Here is a 21,008-nt window from a genome sequence, read left to right on the forward strand (position 1 = left end):
TTTAATGGGTCCTGGTTTCCCCACATATATAACTCTAAAATAAATGTCAATCTACTCTTGGATCATCTGTAAGTTAACCTACAGTTTTACATTCCTTCTAGGAAAAAGTACTTCACCCAATATTTAAACAGAAAACACAACCTTCAAGAAAAAAAAGGTATAAAATGGTTTTACCTCAGCATCTTAGACAAGGATAAATAAGGCCACTTGCATATATTGTGTTCCAAAGGTATAAATCCAGGAATAGGAAGGCTATTTCCCACTTCGACTTACCTGCTTATGAGCATGATCATAAGAATTAATATGATTGTCAAACTCCTGGTGTTTGTGGTACTGCTTGTCACATAATTCACAGTAAAAGTTTGCCTTTACATCTTCCAGGGCCTTTGCTGTGGACTTCTCCTTTTCTGGAAAATCCTTAAAAAAAAAAAAAAAAGGCAAAAATGTTGGTTACATTTCTGTCTAATAGCATAATCAGATCTCATATTAATCAAGTTGGTATTTAATTTTACTGTGACTAAAAGGATATGGTTAGTCACATTACATTTCAGAAATTCATGGCACTGTGGAAGCAACTTTCAGCTTAGCCTTATCCCTAAGTTATCAATAAACACATAATGACTTATCGTAAAGGAGCCCTCAGCTGCAGCATGGTCATTACTCATTCTTCTTCTTGCCACCCATTTACAGGTGTGGTTCTGCTGACTCACCTAACTGGAATACTCACCCCCATTTCCTCTGCCTATCCAATGACCTATCTGAAACACTGTAAGACCTCTCCACTACAATATTTTATTGGGGCACTGATTGCATTGTTTTGTATTGTTCACCTACTGCTCGTGTTTAGCCTCCTTGAGATCATGTGTTGGGACTTACTATTCTCTCTTCACACAGTGCCTTTCCCACCTTATTAAACTGGTGAGCTGCTACTCCTTTCCCAATACCCAGCTCTTTGCCTCCTCTGGGAATCATTTTCCATGACATTTCAAGGAGGAGAAAGCCTCCATTATGTTGCTTATTACTAAACACATCTATGATCATTCCTACCTTGCCTTTTTCATGGATATTTCTTTCTTTGATATTACCCCTTACATTTTTTGTATTCCGCACAATTCCATCTTCAGCCAACTGAATTATCCATGCTACACACTCTCCCTGGGTGACCCCATTCATACTATAGTTAGAGCCTTATTTATCCATTATTTCTCACTCCAGCCTAAGCTTCTCCCACAAGCATCAGCTCCTGCTAGACATTGGCAATAAGTGTACTGCACAGTTTTCAAAATTATTACGCTTACAATTTTGACTATGCTCTATCTCAAACAGAATTTTGGCCATATCATCCTCCTGCTTAAAATCCTCCTGAATTCTCTCATTGCCTATAGAATAATAGTGACAAATGCTTATTGAGCATAAACAATGTGCCAGGTATGAGGTTAAGTATGTGAATTATCTCATTTGTTCCTCACAACAACCCTATAAAAATAAGTTCTATTTTAATCTGCATTTTACAGATGCATCAACCAGCACTCAGAGAGATCACACACTTGTGGTCACTGAGTTACCAAGTGCAGAAAGGATTTGAATTCAAATAACCAATGCCTACCTCCTTTGTTAGTAAACAGCTGTGCTTTACCATCTCCCTTTAAGGCCAATCCCCTTAATATACCATACAAGCTCCTTCCTACCTCATCAGTGTCATTTATATCAATCCATGCTCCCATGTTACCCTCTTTAATTCTATTAGCAGACATGCCACATGATATTTTCATAGACATGTTTTCATGTCTATGGCTCCCACAAATCTTTTGAAGGCAGGAACTGTTTTATTCATTTTTGTGTCCATGTTGCCAAACGTATTGTCTAGCCCAGAATAGGTGCTTATTTAATATGCATTACATAAATTAATAGATAATGCTGGCTTACATATTCATGCCTCCTACCATTCTGCAAGTTCTTCTCTATTGTCCCAAGGCCTAAATAAAAGAATGACTGGCACTTAGAGGATACCAAATAAATATGCATAAAGAATGGGTGAACAAAATAAAGAATGGATTTCAGCTTTGTTTCTCCAAAATGACTAACCTTCTATAAAAAGAACTTAGGCCATAAACCTAAATCAGAGGGCTATCACTACCCAGACAAGAAAGCAAACGCAGGGAATTTAGGCAGATTCTACAGGGTTGGGAGAAGTGATGGGGCAATTAATTCAGACATGGAACATAATTATTCAAGCCCAAATATAAGTGTCTAAAACACATGGCAAGAAGCAGGGAGGACATGAGTAACATTAACAAAGATCAAACTACACAAAATATCCGGATTGCCTATCTAAGAGAGTTGACGTAGAAATGTGGTTACATTCTAGGCTAATGAGGCAAATAAAAGCTACTTGACAGGATGTATCCAGTAATGAGAATATGGATACCGATTTCAAGACAAAAACCCAGTTACTCAAAGAAGGGAGATAATATAGTCACTTGATAATTGAAGGAGCAGTATAGCACTGAGGTACAGCATATCTTTTGATGCAGTACACTTAGAATCAGGGGAAACCATTATTTTTCATCCAGTCTTTCTCACTAGAAATTTGTTATGCCCTTTCTCAGTATAATTGCAGGGATTGGATTGGGACAGAGACTACTTTGGTTTACCCATAGTTCTTACTTTATGATGAGCCAGGAACAACAGCCTCAGAAAACTGGCCATGTTCCTTGGATATTGAGCAACTCTGCCTCAGCTATGTTAACTGGGAGTGGAGTAGAGGTGGCGACTGAGAATTCAGGGTGAATCTGTAGTTAAAAATGTGTATTCTTATTATTCTAGATTTTGGAGAGGATTTTGTGACAATAGCTCAATGGCCAGGAGTGGAGCTTTTCCAGTTACTCTTGGCATCTATGTCTAAACATTTTTTATTTCTAAAACACCCTTTAATTATGATATTATAATATATGACTCTCAATGAAAAATGTTATGAGAGTTCTACCAATACTTTAGTCATATACCATCTCCTACAAACGTTTACATTTTACAAAGCCATCAGACTAAATTACATGCCTTGTTTCTTGCTTCATGTTTCTTGCCGGGAAATGGTGCTGATATACCCGTTTCTCTTCCCTATAAGGGACTAATGATATTCCCACAGCATATCCTAGTCCCCTTATTAAGAGAGGAAGGATGCACAGGTGCGATATAAATGCCATGAGCAAAACATAGAGAGTTCACAATCCAGTGTGTCCCTCAAAGCCAGAAGTAAAAGCATAAACCCAACAGCAGTGACTAGGGAATAGAAATGGGGAAACTGAGGCCTGAGAGTAGAAATATCAGGCAAAGGAGACTACAAGCCACGAGTTGGGTAGGGATAGAGGAATCATAGAGGGAAAGAAAAACAAAAATCCTTAAGAATTTTTGGCAAAACTTGAAAACTGAGATTAGAGCTGGAGCTGACTTTTAGTAAAAGAACTATAACTTAGTGGTCCATGGTATTACTCAGCATAAGGTAGACCTGCTCTGAAGTGTCAAAGTGGACTACCTATGGAAATGGAGCTGAGCTTGTCCATCTCTATGTGCCAGAAGGCTGGAGGGTAAGGTCTCAGACTAGTAGGGGAGGTATCATGTAGTCTGTCTAATCCTACCATTTAGCAGAAGAGGCAACTGATGTTTAGCAATTTCGTGATTTGAATAAAATCAGCTAACAGTACAGCAGGGGCACACTTTCCATTGTATCACGCTGCCCCATCCACTCAATCATTCATCCGTTCATTTAACCACACATTCAATGCACTATTATCAAGCACTTAAACAGTCAAGAACCTCTTGTTAAACAACCTGTAATTGTCAGTTTCTTACTAGGTCTCTACCTCAGAGTTTTACAGTTTAGCATGGGATAATTACATATGAACAGGTAAACACTATAAATTGCAATACAGTGATAATCATAAGTTGTTATAGAATTTACCTAGTTCATACTAGTTAAGAATAATTTGAAGAAAAAGTCAGATTTTTTCTCTCTCTCTCTTTTTCACACATAGCATTAGATACGCTGTAAGTTCTCAGCATTTCTTGCCTTTTTGTTTAATGACAAGATACTTTTACTGGTCAAATAGCTTTGAAGGCAAATTAAGGTGAGATTTACTCTCTGAAATAATTACAGTCTTTAAATATATTGAGATATGGAGTAAACATGAAAGGAGTAAATAGCCACCTATTCTCAGTATCAGTAAATTTTTAAAATTAAAAGTGAATAAAATTCATAATAATACATTAGACATGTAACATTTGATGTATAGCTGTATCATTGATTTGCTAGTTATACAAATTTCCCTTCTTACAGTTTGCCTAGAAGAGGAGATTTTGGAAGCTTATTTAATAGAAAAAATAACATTTATGAAATAAAAGAAAACTTCTTGTTAAGCATTCTCAATGATCCATTAAATGTTGAAAATGAATTATAAATTGAATATGAGTTATCTTAATAAGTCATTTTTAAAACATTAGGCATTGCCAGTGGGCAATTATGTTTCAGTTCTGTAAGAATTCCATAGTAATTAATTACTTTTCATAATTAACATTTTGGGTGCAAAGAGAGAAAATATACTTTTTCACACTAAGAATTTTACATTCATGCATATAACAAGTGTGTCTGTAAAGTGGCAAGTATTCTGACTAGGGTAATGTGTTTAGTTAGAAATATGTATGTTTGCTACCAAATTATTTTTATTATTGTAATGATGCTTACACACTAAAATCCATTGCTCTCTCTTTGTAAAACAGAAATCTGCCAAGCACTTCATGTTTGTTAACTCAATCTTCACAACGACTTTACTAAGTATGATCTCTTATTATCCCATATAAAGACATGGAAGACAAGGTACAAACACATCTAGAAACTCACTCAATGTTGAAGAGCAGAGACTGAATTCAGACTCAGATCTGCCTGTCTTCAGAGCTATTAATCACCAGGCTCATGCTGCCCTAATTAGCCTTTATCCAGATGCTGCATAATTCTGAGCTGTCTATGCTAACTGTTTTGGTAGATTTGGAATGATACAGAGCCCCTAGCTCCCAGAGAGAGTAAGAGGACTAATTATAATTTTAAAAATCTATAAAGCTCTTGAAGCTGAGAGATGGGCACTAGGAAAATACAAGGTGGTAGTCCTGTTCTGCTGGTTGTGAATATGTGCCTTGATTATTGAAAAGGAAGAGAAGAAATCAATTGCTGTCTTCGTATCTCCTTGATGGCAATACCAGCTCGGAGCTTTGAGAACTGAATTCACATTCTTTGCATGAACGTTCACATTTGACCTTTCACTGTTATGTGTAAGAGATTGCTTTAAGAATTCTAATATTCTCTAACCTGTTCTTTTTTTTTTTTTTTTTTTTGCGGTACGCGGGCCTCTCACTGTTGTGGCCTCTCCCGTTGCGGAGCACAGGCTCCGGACGCGCAGGCGCAGCGGCCATGGCTCACGGGCCCAGCCGCTCCGCGGCATGTGGGATCCTCCCAGACCGGGGCACGAACCCGTATCCCCTGCATCGGCAGGCGGACTCTCAACCACTGCGCCACCAGGGAGGCCCTCTAACCTGTTCTGTTACACTGGCCCCAGATAAAATCCTGTTTCAAAGATAGTGAATTCTCCTCCTCCTTTGATCAAGTGGCTGTCGCTGATTCAAAAGATCTCTTTTGGTCCCCATTGTCCCCTTGCATCTCTGTAATAGGTTGGGTAATGGGAAATTTGATTTAGATGGGTTTCTTCATGTATTTATTTTATGTTTGTGATAGAGAAAAAAAATAGTGTTTGAAGACTGACTAAATTGAATCTCAGCCTTTTTCTTAGAGCAGTTTAAACTTTAAATTTTCAGTTTTCTCAGGATAAATTAAAGGGAGTAGGGAGTAGCTTGAAGGATTGTTGTGAGTATAAAATGAGATCAGTTTCATGGAAGCACTTAGTACAGTGTTGCTAAAAGTAGGTACTTGATGTTTGGATATTCTGTGTATGTGTCTTTGTGTTATATGTATGGGTATCATTGTATCCATATGACACTAAAATTAAAAAAAATAATAATACCATTCTCCTATGAGTCCATAAAGCAACTTTCACTTTCTGATGAAAATTTGAGCAAATGATAGGAATCCTTATCCTCTTCAACCCACCATCTCATATGAAAGCACAATCCCTGATAGTAAAATCAAATTTGTTTTCCATAAATAGGATTTTCAGATGTTTTTATCTCACAATTTGTTTTTAACTTTTGGACTGTTTAGAAATCCCACACACAGTCAAGAGAGCACTGGATGCCCTTAATTAACATTAATATTACTAATATTGATTTCCCTAAAGATGTGACGGGCTTCTTTTATATGGTCTTTGCATTCTATAGCATCTAGCATGTCACTTGTTACTTAGAAGAAACTCAGTAAGTATTTGTTGAATAAGTGAAATTAATGAATAAAAACCAGAGAATCCTTTTCCCACTACATAATAGATAGCTTGGTTTACTGTGACAATGTTAAGTTATATCATGGGGAATTAAACTGTTGAAATGATGGCAGAATAAACAGATGAGTATGATTCTAAATATATGGAACTTTTGGAACAATCCTTTAAAAAAATACGGAATCTGAGGTCTAAGGAGCTTACTGAAGAATTAGCCTAAAGTAATAGAGGGTAGCAACTGCATACAGATTCACAATCAGAACTATAGATTATTGATTTCCAATGCTCCTCTTGTCTTACCATAATCAATAGTTCTCCTTACAATTTGTTGAGAATCAAGTGTTGGTTTCCCAGACTTGAACTGGACATGACCAAAGTTAGACCTTTCCAGCAATGCCCAGGTAGGTATAATGACAGCCACTTCCTGGATTTGAAAAAGAGCTTTTCCCCTCTTATTAGTGATTCATTCAAGCTGCCCAGATGAGAAGATGAATACGACCACATTAAGTATTTGAACTTATCACTGGGTGGCATGCTTTGGGAACATCTCAGCATCATTTCTAATATGGAAAGAATGATGAATTTCTGACTTACTGGCAAGATGCCAGCGTGATGATTGCATTTCTGTTCATGAAGCAACAATTAAATATTTAAAGTTTGCTTGTATAACTGCTTATTTTGGAGAAGATTCCTAATTGGCTGCATTTGAACAGAGGTTATTTTTGAAAAACACATGCATATCTGTTAGAACCATTGTTCATCAGTATTCTACACCACCAACTTCATCTTCCTCAGCATAAATTAATATACAGTTCCTCTACCAGAAAAACACATAAGTATATAATGCAGTCCCAGGTGTACCCTAAAATAATCATAACAGTAGCTATTGCTTTATTACCTAACTACGCATGTCTGCCATAAAGGAAAAAAGGCGCACATATAATTTCCATGTTGCTTACCAATGGGATACAGATGCTGCACTTCAAAAGTTCATAAAGGTTATGGATGGGTTTTCAGAGTATTTGTAACAACTAATGAAACAGTAAAATACATGTAAACCAATGAGATTTACTGGACACCGTGTAGTATGAGCCCATCAAGATGCAAGGACTACCAGTCTCTTACAGAGAACATCCCAGCCCTCACCAGTAAAAACAGGCAATATTTTTGGGTGGGAGAGAAAAAGAGAGTACATAAAAATATATGTAAATTTACCCAGGGTCAAGGACAAGGTCAAATCCATTAAATAGCAGTCCTTGGCCTAGAGTTCATGCCCAACAAACGTCCATTAATGAATTCATGAATGAATAAATGTAGTGAGTGAAGGAATGAATACATTTAATTTCTTTCTGACCTTTTTCCTGTTTACTTATTGTGCTAAAGGGGAGAGAACTGGAAAACCTGAAATGAGTATGGTGATGTTAAAACCCATATACTTGTACACTTCAAAGAGTGAACCCTAATGTGGAATATAGACTTCAGCTAATAATAACACATCAATTTCAGTTCATCAGTTGTAACACACTCACCCACCACACTAATATAAAATGTTGATAATAAGGGAAACTATATATAAACTTAGGGGAGAGTATACAGGAACTCTCTGTATTTCCTGATCTATATTGCTATGAACCTAAAAATGCTCTTAAAAAATAGTCTAGTATTTAGAAAATAAAAGTGTACAACGAAATCACATTTTGATAGTCCTACCTTCATTGAACTCAAAGAAAAACAATGCATGATGTAAAAATAATCTAATCCATGTTATGTAATGTACATGGCTGAGCTCCAGGGGTGGGGCCAGATGACAAGGAGGGCTCCTTTGTATGGAGAGATCTTGAGATCCCCAATTCCGCTCTGTCATATTCCATGAGAGAGAGCAACCCTCAGCAATCCTTGAGAAAAGCAGGACTACTGACAGACCATATTTATAATCATTAGATCCACTGGAAATTCACGGGTAAAATTTCTATATTTGAAAGAAAGATTTTAGAATGTGTCTATGGTGTAGGTGTGTAAAATATGATAAGAAAATGAGTTTTCTTCCCCCAGACTGACAATAGTGTCCCATTTATAAAGGTAGTAATTACCACTCCATCAATTCAGCCCACAGATATGTATAACTGTAATGAATACAGACATATTGCATTCATCTAAATTGAATACATTTAAATGAATACATCTATTGTGCATTAGACAGGAAGTGCTTTCATTTACCCATTACTCCTGCTGTAACTACTTATTTTAAAAATGCAATTAATAGTGTCTGACATTTCATTTTCTAATATAGGAGAAATCAATAAAAAATGTCAGGTCACTAAGTTTTCTGGAAAGTTGCTAGTGACACCTGCTCAATTACAAACCATTTTCAAAAAATTCAACATCTGTAACAGCTATCTAGGGGAGAAATTGTCATTAAGAGATGCTGACCTAGACATTGCTTCACTTTTGCATGGGAATTAACGGCAAATATGTTCCCTTCAAAAAAGATTCAGGTGATTGTCAAGTCATTTCCTGTTCTAAGGCCTTCTCAGGTTGCTCTGGAATTCATCTGTACAATTCTAAAAAGCCGTGTTTCTGTTCTACATGTGCTAAAACAGGCCTGGAAACTCCTAAAATGATGTGCTAAAATAGTATAAAGCCAAAGTCTTTGCTTTTAAAAAAGGACACACAAACCAGACAAATGTCAAAACTCCAAGGACATTCTTTCTGTTTTATCTGAACATTTGCTATCTTGTTTGATTAAAAAGTCTGCTACATTTGGTTTACTTGTTCTATAACCAGAGATGTTTAAAAAGTGATTGTGCTCACTCACAAAGGCACTTCATTATTTCAAACTGGCTGCTCCACGGTTCTATCTATTGAAATTCTAATAGGTAATTTACTTTCAAACTTAGAGAAAACTAGCAATTGTGAAAGAAGTATGCTATACAGAAGCTCTGTGTCTCAGATCTTGAAATATTAACTTCAAGCTGGGAAAATGTGTCAAAGTAAAGGAAATCTATTAAAATGCTAGTTTTCTTTGAGAGGAGGGCATTCACATGGGCTAAAGGAATGCTATAAACTACATTACATTCATTTCAAGATCATGAAATGATGTATAAAACTTGGCTCTGTTGTCATATATTTTGGAAGATATATTTTTCACACATTTTATCTATTAATTATTCTCATAGAACTTTTGTAAAACTTGGGTCATTGACTTGAAAAATCCTCAAAAAGAAAGGGTGTTTACCAGTTTTATGGATACACTCTTGCTTTATTGAAAATAAAAACAATTGTCAATTGAAGTCAGAAAGGCTGAGAGCTGGAAACTGGGGCAAAAGTTAGTATGTGTCATAAAGGCAGAAGTGATAGTACAGCCCACCCAGACTGTGGTGAAGAGTTGAGATAGATTTTCACAGCTGCTTGAGCAGTTGGAGGATCCATACTTATTGTTAACACTAGCACCCACTCAATAAGCCATACAGCGTGACCCAGTCTACTGTGTGTGATTTTGTGTGTGTGTGTGTGTGTGTGTGCACTGTGCATAGAGTTAGTCTGGAAAGAGAGTCAGCTACAATAAAACATAAGTTGTGGGTCCACTGTAAAAGAAGTGAAATAAAAAAGTCAGAATCGCCATACAGGCACGGAAGGGACTTGAGAAAATCTATTCTAGTTAAAGAAATTTAATCCAGAAGTTCTTTGGTTTGCCCAGGTTGATGTAGAATGATAAGTAGCAGATCTGGGCTAATTCAAGTCCTTGACTCCAGCCTTGGAGAACAATAGCAGAGCCACAAATTCTACGAGGCCTATTTCCTTACTTGGAAGAGGAGATTGAGCTAGACGACCAAATTTTGCATCTCTGAACCTCAAAATGGATAAATGAGTATCTGCAGTCTTTAAGCTGATATAGGTCTATAGATATTCTCTTTCTTTTCTTAAACAACACAGTCAAAATCTATTTAACATCATACTTAGAAAGTATGTTCTCACTCTTGGAATGCCAGAAATAGAAAATTTTCAATTTTAAACCATCTCCTACAGAAGGAGACAGAATCACTCTCAGTAGAGGACTTCCTCTTCCCTTTATTCTCCTAAGCTTAAAAAAAGAATATTAAGAGCTTTGCTAGTCCATAGATTGTTAGTTATAGTTACAGTAGATTGAGCACTGAGCTGAGCCAGTGCTAAAACTGGCTTTAGAAAGGAGGAAGCTACCTTCTTTTCTGATATTGGAGGGATATCTTAGATGAAAGAGAAGAAAAAGCAGAAGATAAAAGAATTCATACCTAAAATGATTTTTTTTTAACTTTTATGCTGCCCTTGAAGGAATTTAATGTATGGTGGGGATTTAGCTGTATTATAAAGGTTTGGATTAGTTACTGTGTTATTCTACTGTGCAAGATAATAATAACACATAATTCCTTCTTCAAGAGACTCTCAGACCACCTGGAGGGACAGAATTAATTCACAAATTACAAGTGAAAACAGAAAGGAATATACAGTAATATGGTGGGGATTTAAAGTGCTATATGTATTCAGAGAAGGGAAATAACCATGATGCTTTGTAATGTGCCTACATACCTAAGTAGAATAAACGTATTAAGATAGAATTTTATAAAGAGCCTAAGTTAATGGTCTTGTATTTGACTCTTACATATAAAAAAATGAATGTCACTTGATCAGTCTTTAATTCAGGAGTTTAAGAAGGTGGCATAGGGCTTCCCTGGTGGCGCAGTGGTTGAGAGTCCGCCTGCCAATGCAGGGGACACGGGTTCGTGCCCCAGTCTGGGAGGATCCCACATGCCGCGGAGCGGCTGGGCCCGTGAGCCATGGCCGCTGAGCCTGCACGTCCGGAGCCTGTGCTCCGCAACGGGAGAGGCCACAACAGTGAGAGGCCCGTGTACCGCAAAAAAAAAAAAAAAAAAAAAAAAAAAAGGGGCATAAAGTATTTCTGAGAATGAATCAACCTACATTTTGTAATGAGAATAATACAGATTTCACTCTATGTACTGATAAACAAGAAGCCATACAGACTTTAGAGAGAATGGAATCCTATTCCCTGTCTCCTCTTCTATTACAGCTAGTGTTATTGCTGACCAGTAACTAACATAAGAATTATGATTCTGCCCATGTTGTTCCTCAGTGTCCTCCTTGTGATTATTTTCCCAGGACATCTCTCTTGGACTCACTGCTTCTCGTTTCAGAGTTTTTACACAATGTCTGAGTTCACTTTGATCACCAAAGCACAATTAAGTGATTTTAAAAATTAATTCCTATAGAACTTTTTGCCTCCTACAATTATGCCATGGAAAATCTTGACTGGCTGCTGTCTGCATGAATATTCTGTTACAACTCTGGGCTGGAATCTGTGTTCTCACTAGTGGATGAATTTGTCAGCAAGTCTCTATTCTGTACTAGCTGGAGTGATAGCAGAGACATGTAGGGAAAAAAAAGTCATTATAGTATAAAAAGAAAAGAGAACCTTCATTGATAAGAAATGACAATGCCCTTAAACTTGTAAATAAATACCATTAGGCACTCCCTAAGAGTAGCAGCAAAGGAGCATCCCTCCTGGTTTACTGTGTGCCCAAATACCACAAGAGCTGCACTTTGGATGTCCATCTAGGGAGGAACAGAGATCAAGGTAAGAGTATGAATCCTAGCTCAACTGCTTGCAAACTCCATGGCCTTCAATGCATCACTTAAATTCTGTAAAACATGGATAGTAATGTCACCTTCACATGATGATTATAATGATTAAGTAAGTTTAAACATAAAAGGCACCTAATACCATTCCAGGTACCACTCAGCAGTCACATTATCTATCTACCTACTTACCTACCTACCTACCTACCTATCTACATACCTACCTACCTACCTACCTACCTACCTATCATTGATAGCTATAGATAAAAAACTATAGTCTTAAAATGCTGAAGTAGTGGCCAAAGTGGAAATATGCCAGGAGGAAGGGTGTCTAGGAAGTTCTAAGTTTTGAAATTAGTTATTAAAAATAGACGAGGTTGGGGCCTCCCTGGTGGCGCAGTGGTTGGGAGTCCGCCTGCCGATGCAGGGGATACGGGTTCGTGCCCCGGTCTGGGAGGATCCCATATGCCGCGGAGCGGCTGGGCCCGTGAGCCACGGCCGCTGGGCCTGCGCGTCCGGAGCCTGTGCTCCGCAGCGGGAGAGGCCACAACAGTGAGAGGCCCACATACCGCAAAAGGAAAAAAAAAAAAAAAAAAAAATAGACGAGGCAATATGTCCTTGTGGTTAGGAGTGTAGTTCTGGATCAGACAGATGGAGTTTAAATCAAAGGTCTGTTCCGCATGACGGGGGGTGTGAGGACCCAGCAATTCCATCTTTATCTGTGTCTTCATCCCAAAACAGAAGCACGTGATAACAGTACTAACTCATAGGACGGTCGGTCGTACTGATTGTGGAAACAAATCAAATGAAATACTTGGCATAGTACCAGCCTAATATTGCTATCTGTTTATATTTTCTAGGTTTTGTTTTGTTTCATTTTGTTTTTACAGAGTTTAACAGCAAATAGAAAAACACGGCATGAGATTTGAATGCGATACACAGTGACAATTGAAGACAGATATCTGGCTGATTGAGAGCAGAAGTGTCTGGGTTGGGAATGGAGACTTGATGGGGGCGGGGCGGGGGTGGTCCCTGAGGATTTCACTAAAAGATGCTGGCTCCACTAGGAAAGGGGAGCCGAGCTTCCCATAACTGACATCCAACAATGTACAAAGAATGGACCCACAAAGTCCAATAAAAAGCATTTCTTCCCACAGGGGAGAGATTTAGTTATCTGTACCCGACTGAGTGATGATGTACTATGTGGATGACAAGTTCTTCTTTCTATGGGACCTGTCTTTGTGTTGCAAACTAAAGGAGAAAAAAATCCAATGCAAAAACAAGCGGAAACCTCAGCCAGACCCTTAATCATGCCCCTATGAGGACACGAGTGCCCGTTATTGCTGACTCTTTTATTTCTAAACGCCCCACGGTACGGTATTCTGGATAAGTTACTTGTTAGAAATAACGCTCTTTGCATTAAACATACATTTTTCTTTCTGTAAACAGGCTCTGCTTTCTACTATAGATGGTGAGCTGAGCTGATTTCCTGACCTGGCCTTTTGCTACTGTATCTTTTGGATTTCTGCCTTTGGCAGGAGTACAGAGAGACCAATTTTTTTAAGGACATTTTTTGTCATTAAAAAAAAAAAAAGCTTTGGATATTTTCTGTTATATTTTTACTACCCTATACAAAAATTATGATTTGAAAGTTTATTAATGTAAAACATATAGGAATCTACATTGGAGATTAACAATAAATATATACTCTTTCTGCAAGGATGCGTATTAATTTTTGTTACATTTATGTGACAATATTCCTTAGGTAACATAACAAATAATATCAAGGTCTCAAGGTTTATTTTTTATTTAGTATAAAACATTTGCCAACTTAGTGTCTTTCACTAACTGCATTATGAACTAATTGGTTCTATAATGTTTTCACTAAAAGAAGAAAAAAGTGTATTCTTACAAATGCTACTATTATTGTACAGAAATAGGCACTCACTCAGTGTGACCACAAATTTGGAAGGTGATTTAAACATTAGGCATTTTATTATTAATAACGAAATGGCAAGGATAAATTTTATGGGCTTCAACTAAAAAGGCTGTCAAGACCCACCCCAATTATTTTGTCTGTTTAGCAAGCAAAAGCTTTAAAAATGACTTATGTGTGTATATGTGGTTGTGTGGTAGCATTTCCAAAAAATATTCCCATTTAACCTATGTGCCTTAAATCAACTCATGAGTTGACCAAGCTAGTATTATAATCAAACATAAGTTTGTAAAGTTTTAATTATCTGCTGATGTTTGTCAGTTCTTCTTTTGTTGTCCATTTAGTTAATATTTTCATGAAAACTTGGATAACCTAAGGGCAGTGTTCTATTCATCAATCTTTAATGACCAGATCTGTATGTCAAAATAAACCAGTAATATGTCATTACTTTAAAAGATATTTAGTAACATCTAAGCATTCAATTTGCTAATCGATTAAAGAATAATTTATTCAGATAAAAATGAGATCAAGTTTCTTCAATATTCAAAACTAAAAATGCAGAAAAATTTCCACTTCTGGTGTCTCCATTTAACTAAATTAAATCTAACTGCACCAACCTATGCATAAACCATCTATTATAATAAGGGAAAAAATCAAGACCCTAAGTGGTTCTTATGAGCTAAATATGAATTCCAATGAGTAACCAACCAAGTGACAAAGATATTAAATTAATAGCTAAGTTTCCCGTTTCCTCATAAGTAAACTTTCAAAAACATTTCTCCCCTTTTTGTATTAATGCAGAAGTTACAAAATGGAGATAAGATGTGAAAACTTATAACACATATAAAATATGATTGTAATCAGCCAATGGAAGGAAAAGGGAAAAAAATGGAAGAGCTATTATGCAGATATGTTCTTTGGTAGAAGACAAATTTGCAAAATGAAGCCATCAACAAATGGAGAGCTGGTTTTGTGACTAAAACTAAAACTTTTATATATTTTGCATCTGCTTTTTACCCTCTTTCTGTCGGACTTTTGTGGAAACCTGTATTTTGTATATTTTTTCAGTATATAGCTATTTCTTTATCTCATCCTAAAAATGCAAGCTACTTTCATAATTTTGCATAAATGTCAAGAATCATTTTGTTGCCTGATAAAGTTTCTTCACACATTTACCTTTCCATGAGTGAGGTACAACTTATACGAAAAATACGCTTGGTAGATGCACTTCTAAAAAATCCAGTTCAGAATTTTCCCCTACCACTTGGCTACAGCTTCTTTATTCTGCTCCCTACATAATATCCTTAGGCAAGTATTTTTCTCTTTTTTCATGTATTCTGTTTAGCCTGTTGGTATATTTTACCTTTGTCTTATGAAGGTGGTAGAGAATGCTTGAGTGCAGGATGAGAATACAATTGAATGTCATTCAAATATTTAATATAGATTTCATGATTCATTATAAAGAGGTTAAAACATCACTGAAGTGATAACAAGTGGTTTAGTTGATGAGATAGTTAATTCATACTCTGTAGGCATAATCGTAACAGTTGATAAATTATTCAGCATTGAGTTGAAAGCAAATTCAATAATTTGGTGGACTCTTCTTTGCACTCTATCCGTGTTTATGAGGCATTAACAGCATTTAGGTGACAATTTTGTGTCATAAAAGATAATTTTTTGTACCTTATGTCTACTTGACAGTGGTTGCTGCACATGATGGCTAATCAACAATGAATTAGACATTGAAATTAACTGCTCACTTGAATATTTTGTAGGTTCATAATAAATATTGAAAATTAAAACACTGATACATATTTATATTAAAATACTTACTTTTGTGAAATACATATGATAATTTGGTATTTAAAAGGAACACTTTACACATTTTATGTATTTTTTCATTTATGTTATCCTTGAAAATTTGGTTCAATTTAGGCTGGTTTTTTAAAACTTCTGTGTCAGCAAACATTTATCTTACCTAAATTGGACATATAATCTAAAAAAGTCATTCTTATGAAGAAAATGCAATAAATGGTGTCTGACTCTTCTTTTGAGGTAGGAGACAGGGAAACTAGGTAAATTTATACCTAGCTTTACAACCAGCTTGGTATGTGAGACTTCTTATCTCTAGTTTCTTATCTCTAAAATAGGGGTTTGGTTAATTGACAAGTATCTTTTGAACTCTAAGACTATGCCATTAATTTTTGTCTTTTGGGGACAATCTTCTTAAATATTGATGTGTTTCTTTCAGGAGAAAAAGAGTTGGTTAATAGAATCTTTCTGACAATAAAATGCAAAAGTGAGGAAAGTGTTTTGGGGAGAGGAACCTGAATTTTTCAGGCTCCCTGGTTTCCACAGGGGTTCACTCATCTAGAACGGATGGATACTCACTTGCTTCTCCAACCTTTTTCCACTGTAGACAAAGCCCAGGGCACAAGAAGACATTATACTAAATGTCACCTGTCACACATTCCTAGGATTTAATAGCATATCAAAATCTTCCAAATATCTTGACTCAACTTATTTGTGCCAAAATGAAAAAGTAATGGAAATAAAAACAAAAATAAACAAATGGGACTTAATTAAATTCAAAAACTTTTGCACAGCAAAGGAAACCATACACAAAATGAAAAGACAACCCACAGAATGAAAGAAAATATTTACAAACAATGTGACTGACAAAGGATTAGTCTCCAAAATTTACAAACAGATCATGTGGCTCAATTATCAAAAAAACAAACAATCCAGTCAAAAAATGGGCAGAAGACCTAAATAGACATTTCTCCAAAGAAGACATACAGATGGCCAAGAGGCACATGGAAAGATGCTCAACATCACTAATTACTAGAGCAATGCAAATCAAAACTACAATGAGATATCACCTCACACCAGTCAGAAGGGCCATCATCAAAAAATCTATAAACAATAAATGCCAGAGAGGGTGCAGAGAAAAGGGAACCCTCCTACACTGTTGGTGGGAATGTACATTGGTACAGTCACTACAGAGAACAGTATGGAGGTTCCTTAAAAAACTAAAAATAGAGCTACCATATAATCCAGCAATCCCACTCCTGGGCATATATCTGGAGAAAAACATGGTTTGAAAGGATACATGCACTGCAGTGTTCATTGCAGTGCTGTTTACAATAGCCAAGACATGAAAGCAACCTAAATCTCCATCAACAGATGACTAGATAAAGAAGATGTGGTACACATATACAATGGAATATTACTCAGCCATCAAAAAGAATGAAATATTGCCATTTGCAGCAATGTGGATGGACATGGAGATTATCATACTAAGTGAAGCAAGTCAGAGAAAGACAAATACATGATATTGCTTATATGCTGAATTAAAAAAAATGATAAAAATGAACTTATTTACAAAACAGAAAGAGACTCATAGGCTTAGAGAATGAACTTATGGTTACGGGGGGAAGGATGGTTGAGGGGAAGGGATAGATTGGGAGTTTGGGATTGACATGTACACACTAATATATTTAAAATATCAATAGATAACCAACAGGGACCTACTGTAGAGCACAGGGACCTCTGCTCAATATTCTATAATAACCTAAATGGGAAAAGAATTTGAAAAACAATAGATACACGTATATGTATACTGAATTACTTTGCTGTACACCTGAAACTAACACAACATTGTTAATCAACTATGCTCCAATTTAAAATAATTATTTTAAAAACAAAAGACATCTGATTGTACAATTACCGTCTAGATGTGTGACACCCACTTATTTAGCCTGTTTTTTACTTTGTCTTTATTTGTTTTCAGTTTGTTTGTTTGGTGCTCCCTTAGTTTCTACTCAGCCAAGTTAAATGACTCAAAGAAATTAATGTAATGTTTTTACTGCTGAACTGTCATATTTGCAGTTCACTAACAAGAAAGATATGATGGATTGAAATTTGTAAGGTAGAAAATATTCTCTTTCTGTTAAATGAGTTTCTATGTCAGAAAATAAAAGAAAAACATTGAAAATTGAGAGGATCAATCCCAACCACTAAGAGCCAAGGTTCATTCTCTGCTGATGGTGGTGAATGCAGTGATTAGAGGAGATAGGCCATTGCATTTCAAATATGGAGCCTCACAAGGCAACATTCCAAGTGCAGAGCTAAGGATGAAGCCAATCTCCAAAAAAATCAAAGGACTCTGATATTTGTGCTTTTGCAAACAAAATGCTAAGAGTACCTTTGGAATTACATTCTAAGACAGTCATCACAGTTGAAAGAATCTATCAGATCTTGACAGAAAGATTTAGATTAGGAAGGCAGAGTCTTGTCTATCGAGGTCCTCGGAATGATTGTTTCCTTGGAGATTATATTGCGAAGGGCTCTTATTTTCTAAGTGAGCAGAATAAAAGTGATTTTCTCAGTTGCCAAAAGATGTATTTATAAATGCAACACAACTACTAAGCCATGTCACTCATGGCTCCTGTAGGTGAACAAATATATTGTTTCCTTTTTATAAACATCATTTTTAATCAAGAAAAGATTACTATGGGGGGAACAACCCAACAAAACAAACAACCCAATCCAAAAATGGGCAGAAGACTTAAATAGGCATTTCTCTAAAGAAGATATACAGACTGCCAACAAACACATGAAAGAATGCTCAACATCATTAATCATTAGAGAAATGCAAATCAAAACTACAATGAGATATCATCTCACACCAGTCAGAATAGCCATCATCAAGAAATCTAGAAACAATAAATGCTGGAGAGGGTGTGGAGAAAAGGGAACACTCTTGCACTGCTGGTGGGAATGTGAATTGGTACAGCCACTATGGAGAACAGTATGGAGGTTCCTTAAAAAACTAAAAATAGAACTACCATATGATCCAGCAATCCCACTACTAGGCATATACCCTGAGAAAACCATGATTCAAAAAGAGACATGTACCAAAATGTTCATTGCAGCTCTATTCACAATAGCCCGGAGCTGGAAACAACCTAAGTGTCCATCATCGGATGAATGGATAAAGAAGATGTGGCACATATATACAATGGAATATTACTCAGCCATAAAAAGAAACGAAACTGAGCTATTTGTAATGAGGTGGATAGACCTAGAGTCTGTCATACAGAGTGAAGTAAGTCAGAAAGAGTAAGACAAATACCGTATGCTAACACATATATATGGAATTTAAAAAAAAATGTCATGAAGAACCTAGGGGTAAAACGGGAATAAAGACACAGACCTACTTGAGAATGGACTTGAGGATATGGGGAGGGGGAAGGGTAAGCTGTGACAAAGCGAAAGAGAGGCATGGACATATATACACTACCAAACGTAAGGTAGATAGATAGTGGGAAGCAGCCGCAGAGCACAGGGAGATCAGCTCGGTGCTTTGTGACCGCCTGGAGGGGTGGGATGGGGAGGGTGGGAGGGAGGGAGATGCATGAGGGAAGGGATGTGGGAACAGATGTATATGTATGACTGATTCACTTTGTTATAAAGCAGAAACTAATAAAAAAAAAGAAAAAAAGAAAAGATTACTATGGGGGGGATTACTTATTTCAAAATCAGATGGTTGGCATAAGGCATACCAGGAAGTGTCCCTCAGATATGGACAAAGTACTTTGCCTTTCTCTGCACAAATGAAGAGTTGGGGCGGGGAATGTAACCTTTAAATACAAATACAGGGGAAAATGAACCTCTGAAAAGATTTATATTTAGATGTTTAGTTTTATGCATTTGGCTACATGACAGGAATCGCTTTCTTTCAGTTTTCACTTTTTTTGCCCCTAATTTTGGGGGTAGTTCTTATAAAATAATATCAAATAAATATTACTATATCAAACAAGCAAAGACTTTTTCTATATAAGAATAAAAATGTTATTTATAGTGTGGTATCTCCTTACTCACTCAAAGACTAACTTTAGGTGGCACAAAGTAAACTTTTTAAAAGTTCATCGAATTTTCTAAAACAGGAATCAGCATTATACTGTGTATAATAATATTTTTAAGATAGCCCCATTTGTGGCAGTGGTAATTTGTTTTATAAATACTTTCACCTTCCTTATATATGTGCAAGGGGTGTTTTACATCTTTTATTTATAAAATTATTTCATCACTATTCACATTGTCAACATATGCATGTTTTTATTGATTGTTAAATTTTCATGGTTTCTTTTTTTTTTTTAAGTGGGCCTCTCACTGTTGTGGCCTCTCCTGTTGCAGAGCACAGGCTCCGGACGCACAGGCTCAGCGGCCATGGCTCACGGGCCCAGCCGCTTTGCGGCATGTGGGATCCTCCCGGACCGGGGCACAAACCCGTGTCCCCTGCATCGGCAGGCGCACTCTCAACCACTGCACCACCAGGGAAGCCCCCTTCCATATTTTTTAATGCAGTAAGGCTTTTAAGGCACTAACCCTAATCAAAATCAAAACTCAAAATTGTCCCCGGATTTTCTGGGAGAGTCCTAATGTCAAATATCCTGTTTGGTTGTCCCTAGGACAACCAATTTTAGGTTTGGAAAATATGTTAATTATAATATTGATATCAAATAGGCATCTAGGTTAATACATAAATTGTGGGTTGTCTCAAATATGGTTCTCTAGAAACTCTAGAACAACTTGGGTCTTAGCCTCTAAACATGGTAATAGGTGGGGAGAGTAGCTTATGTAAAGTAGGATACCACAAACTCAGAGAAACTATAGAACTCGATGATGAAATCTGTGTCTGTAGCAAGGAAGAAAATTAGGAGTGTTCTTTAAATACCAGGAAAAAAAAGCACCAAAGAAGCATTCTTTATAAATATTGAAATCATGAAATACAATATCATGAACACAGAACTCAAAAGGAATTTAACAGGAGAAAGAAATGGCATTTAAAGTTAACATACCCTATGTTAAATACCTTGTAAAGACTAAAAAAAAAAAGACTATATTATATTATTAACCATTCATCTCTAATAGAAGGCTAGGGGAAGGAGAGGAAAAAGACAGGTCACTTATCCTTTTCTAAACTGTTACAGCATCCATGAAAT

General features: G+C 36.5%; 1 protein-coding gene across 1 annotated transcript in view; it reads right to left on the reverse strand.

Annotated features, from left to right (window-relative positions):
* ZNF804B (zinc finger protein 804B) overlaps nucleotides 1-21,008 on the reverse strand; it is a gene marked incomplete at its 3' end in the record, with an annotated part of 484,254 nt that overhangs the window by 90,377 nt on the left and 372,869 nt on the right. Inside the window, exon 2 of the mRNA XM_082632313.1 lies at nucleotides 274-417. Coding sequence (XP_082488439.1) covers nucleotides 274-417 — 144 coding nt within the window. The remainder of the gene's footprint in view (nucleotides 1-273; nucleotides 418-21,008) is intronic.

Source organism: Mesoplodon mirus (genome assembly GCF_964341445.2).
Source record: "Mesoplodon mirus genome assembly, chromosome: 9".
NCBI classification, from domain to species: Eukaryota; Metazoa; Chordata; class Mammalia; order Artiodactyla; family Ziphiidae; genus Mesoplodon; species Mesoplodon mirus.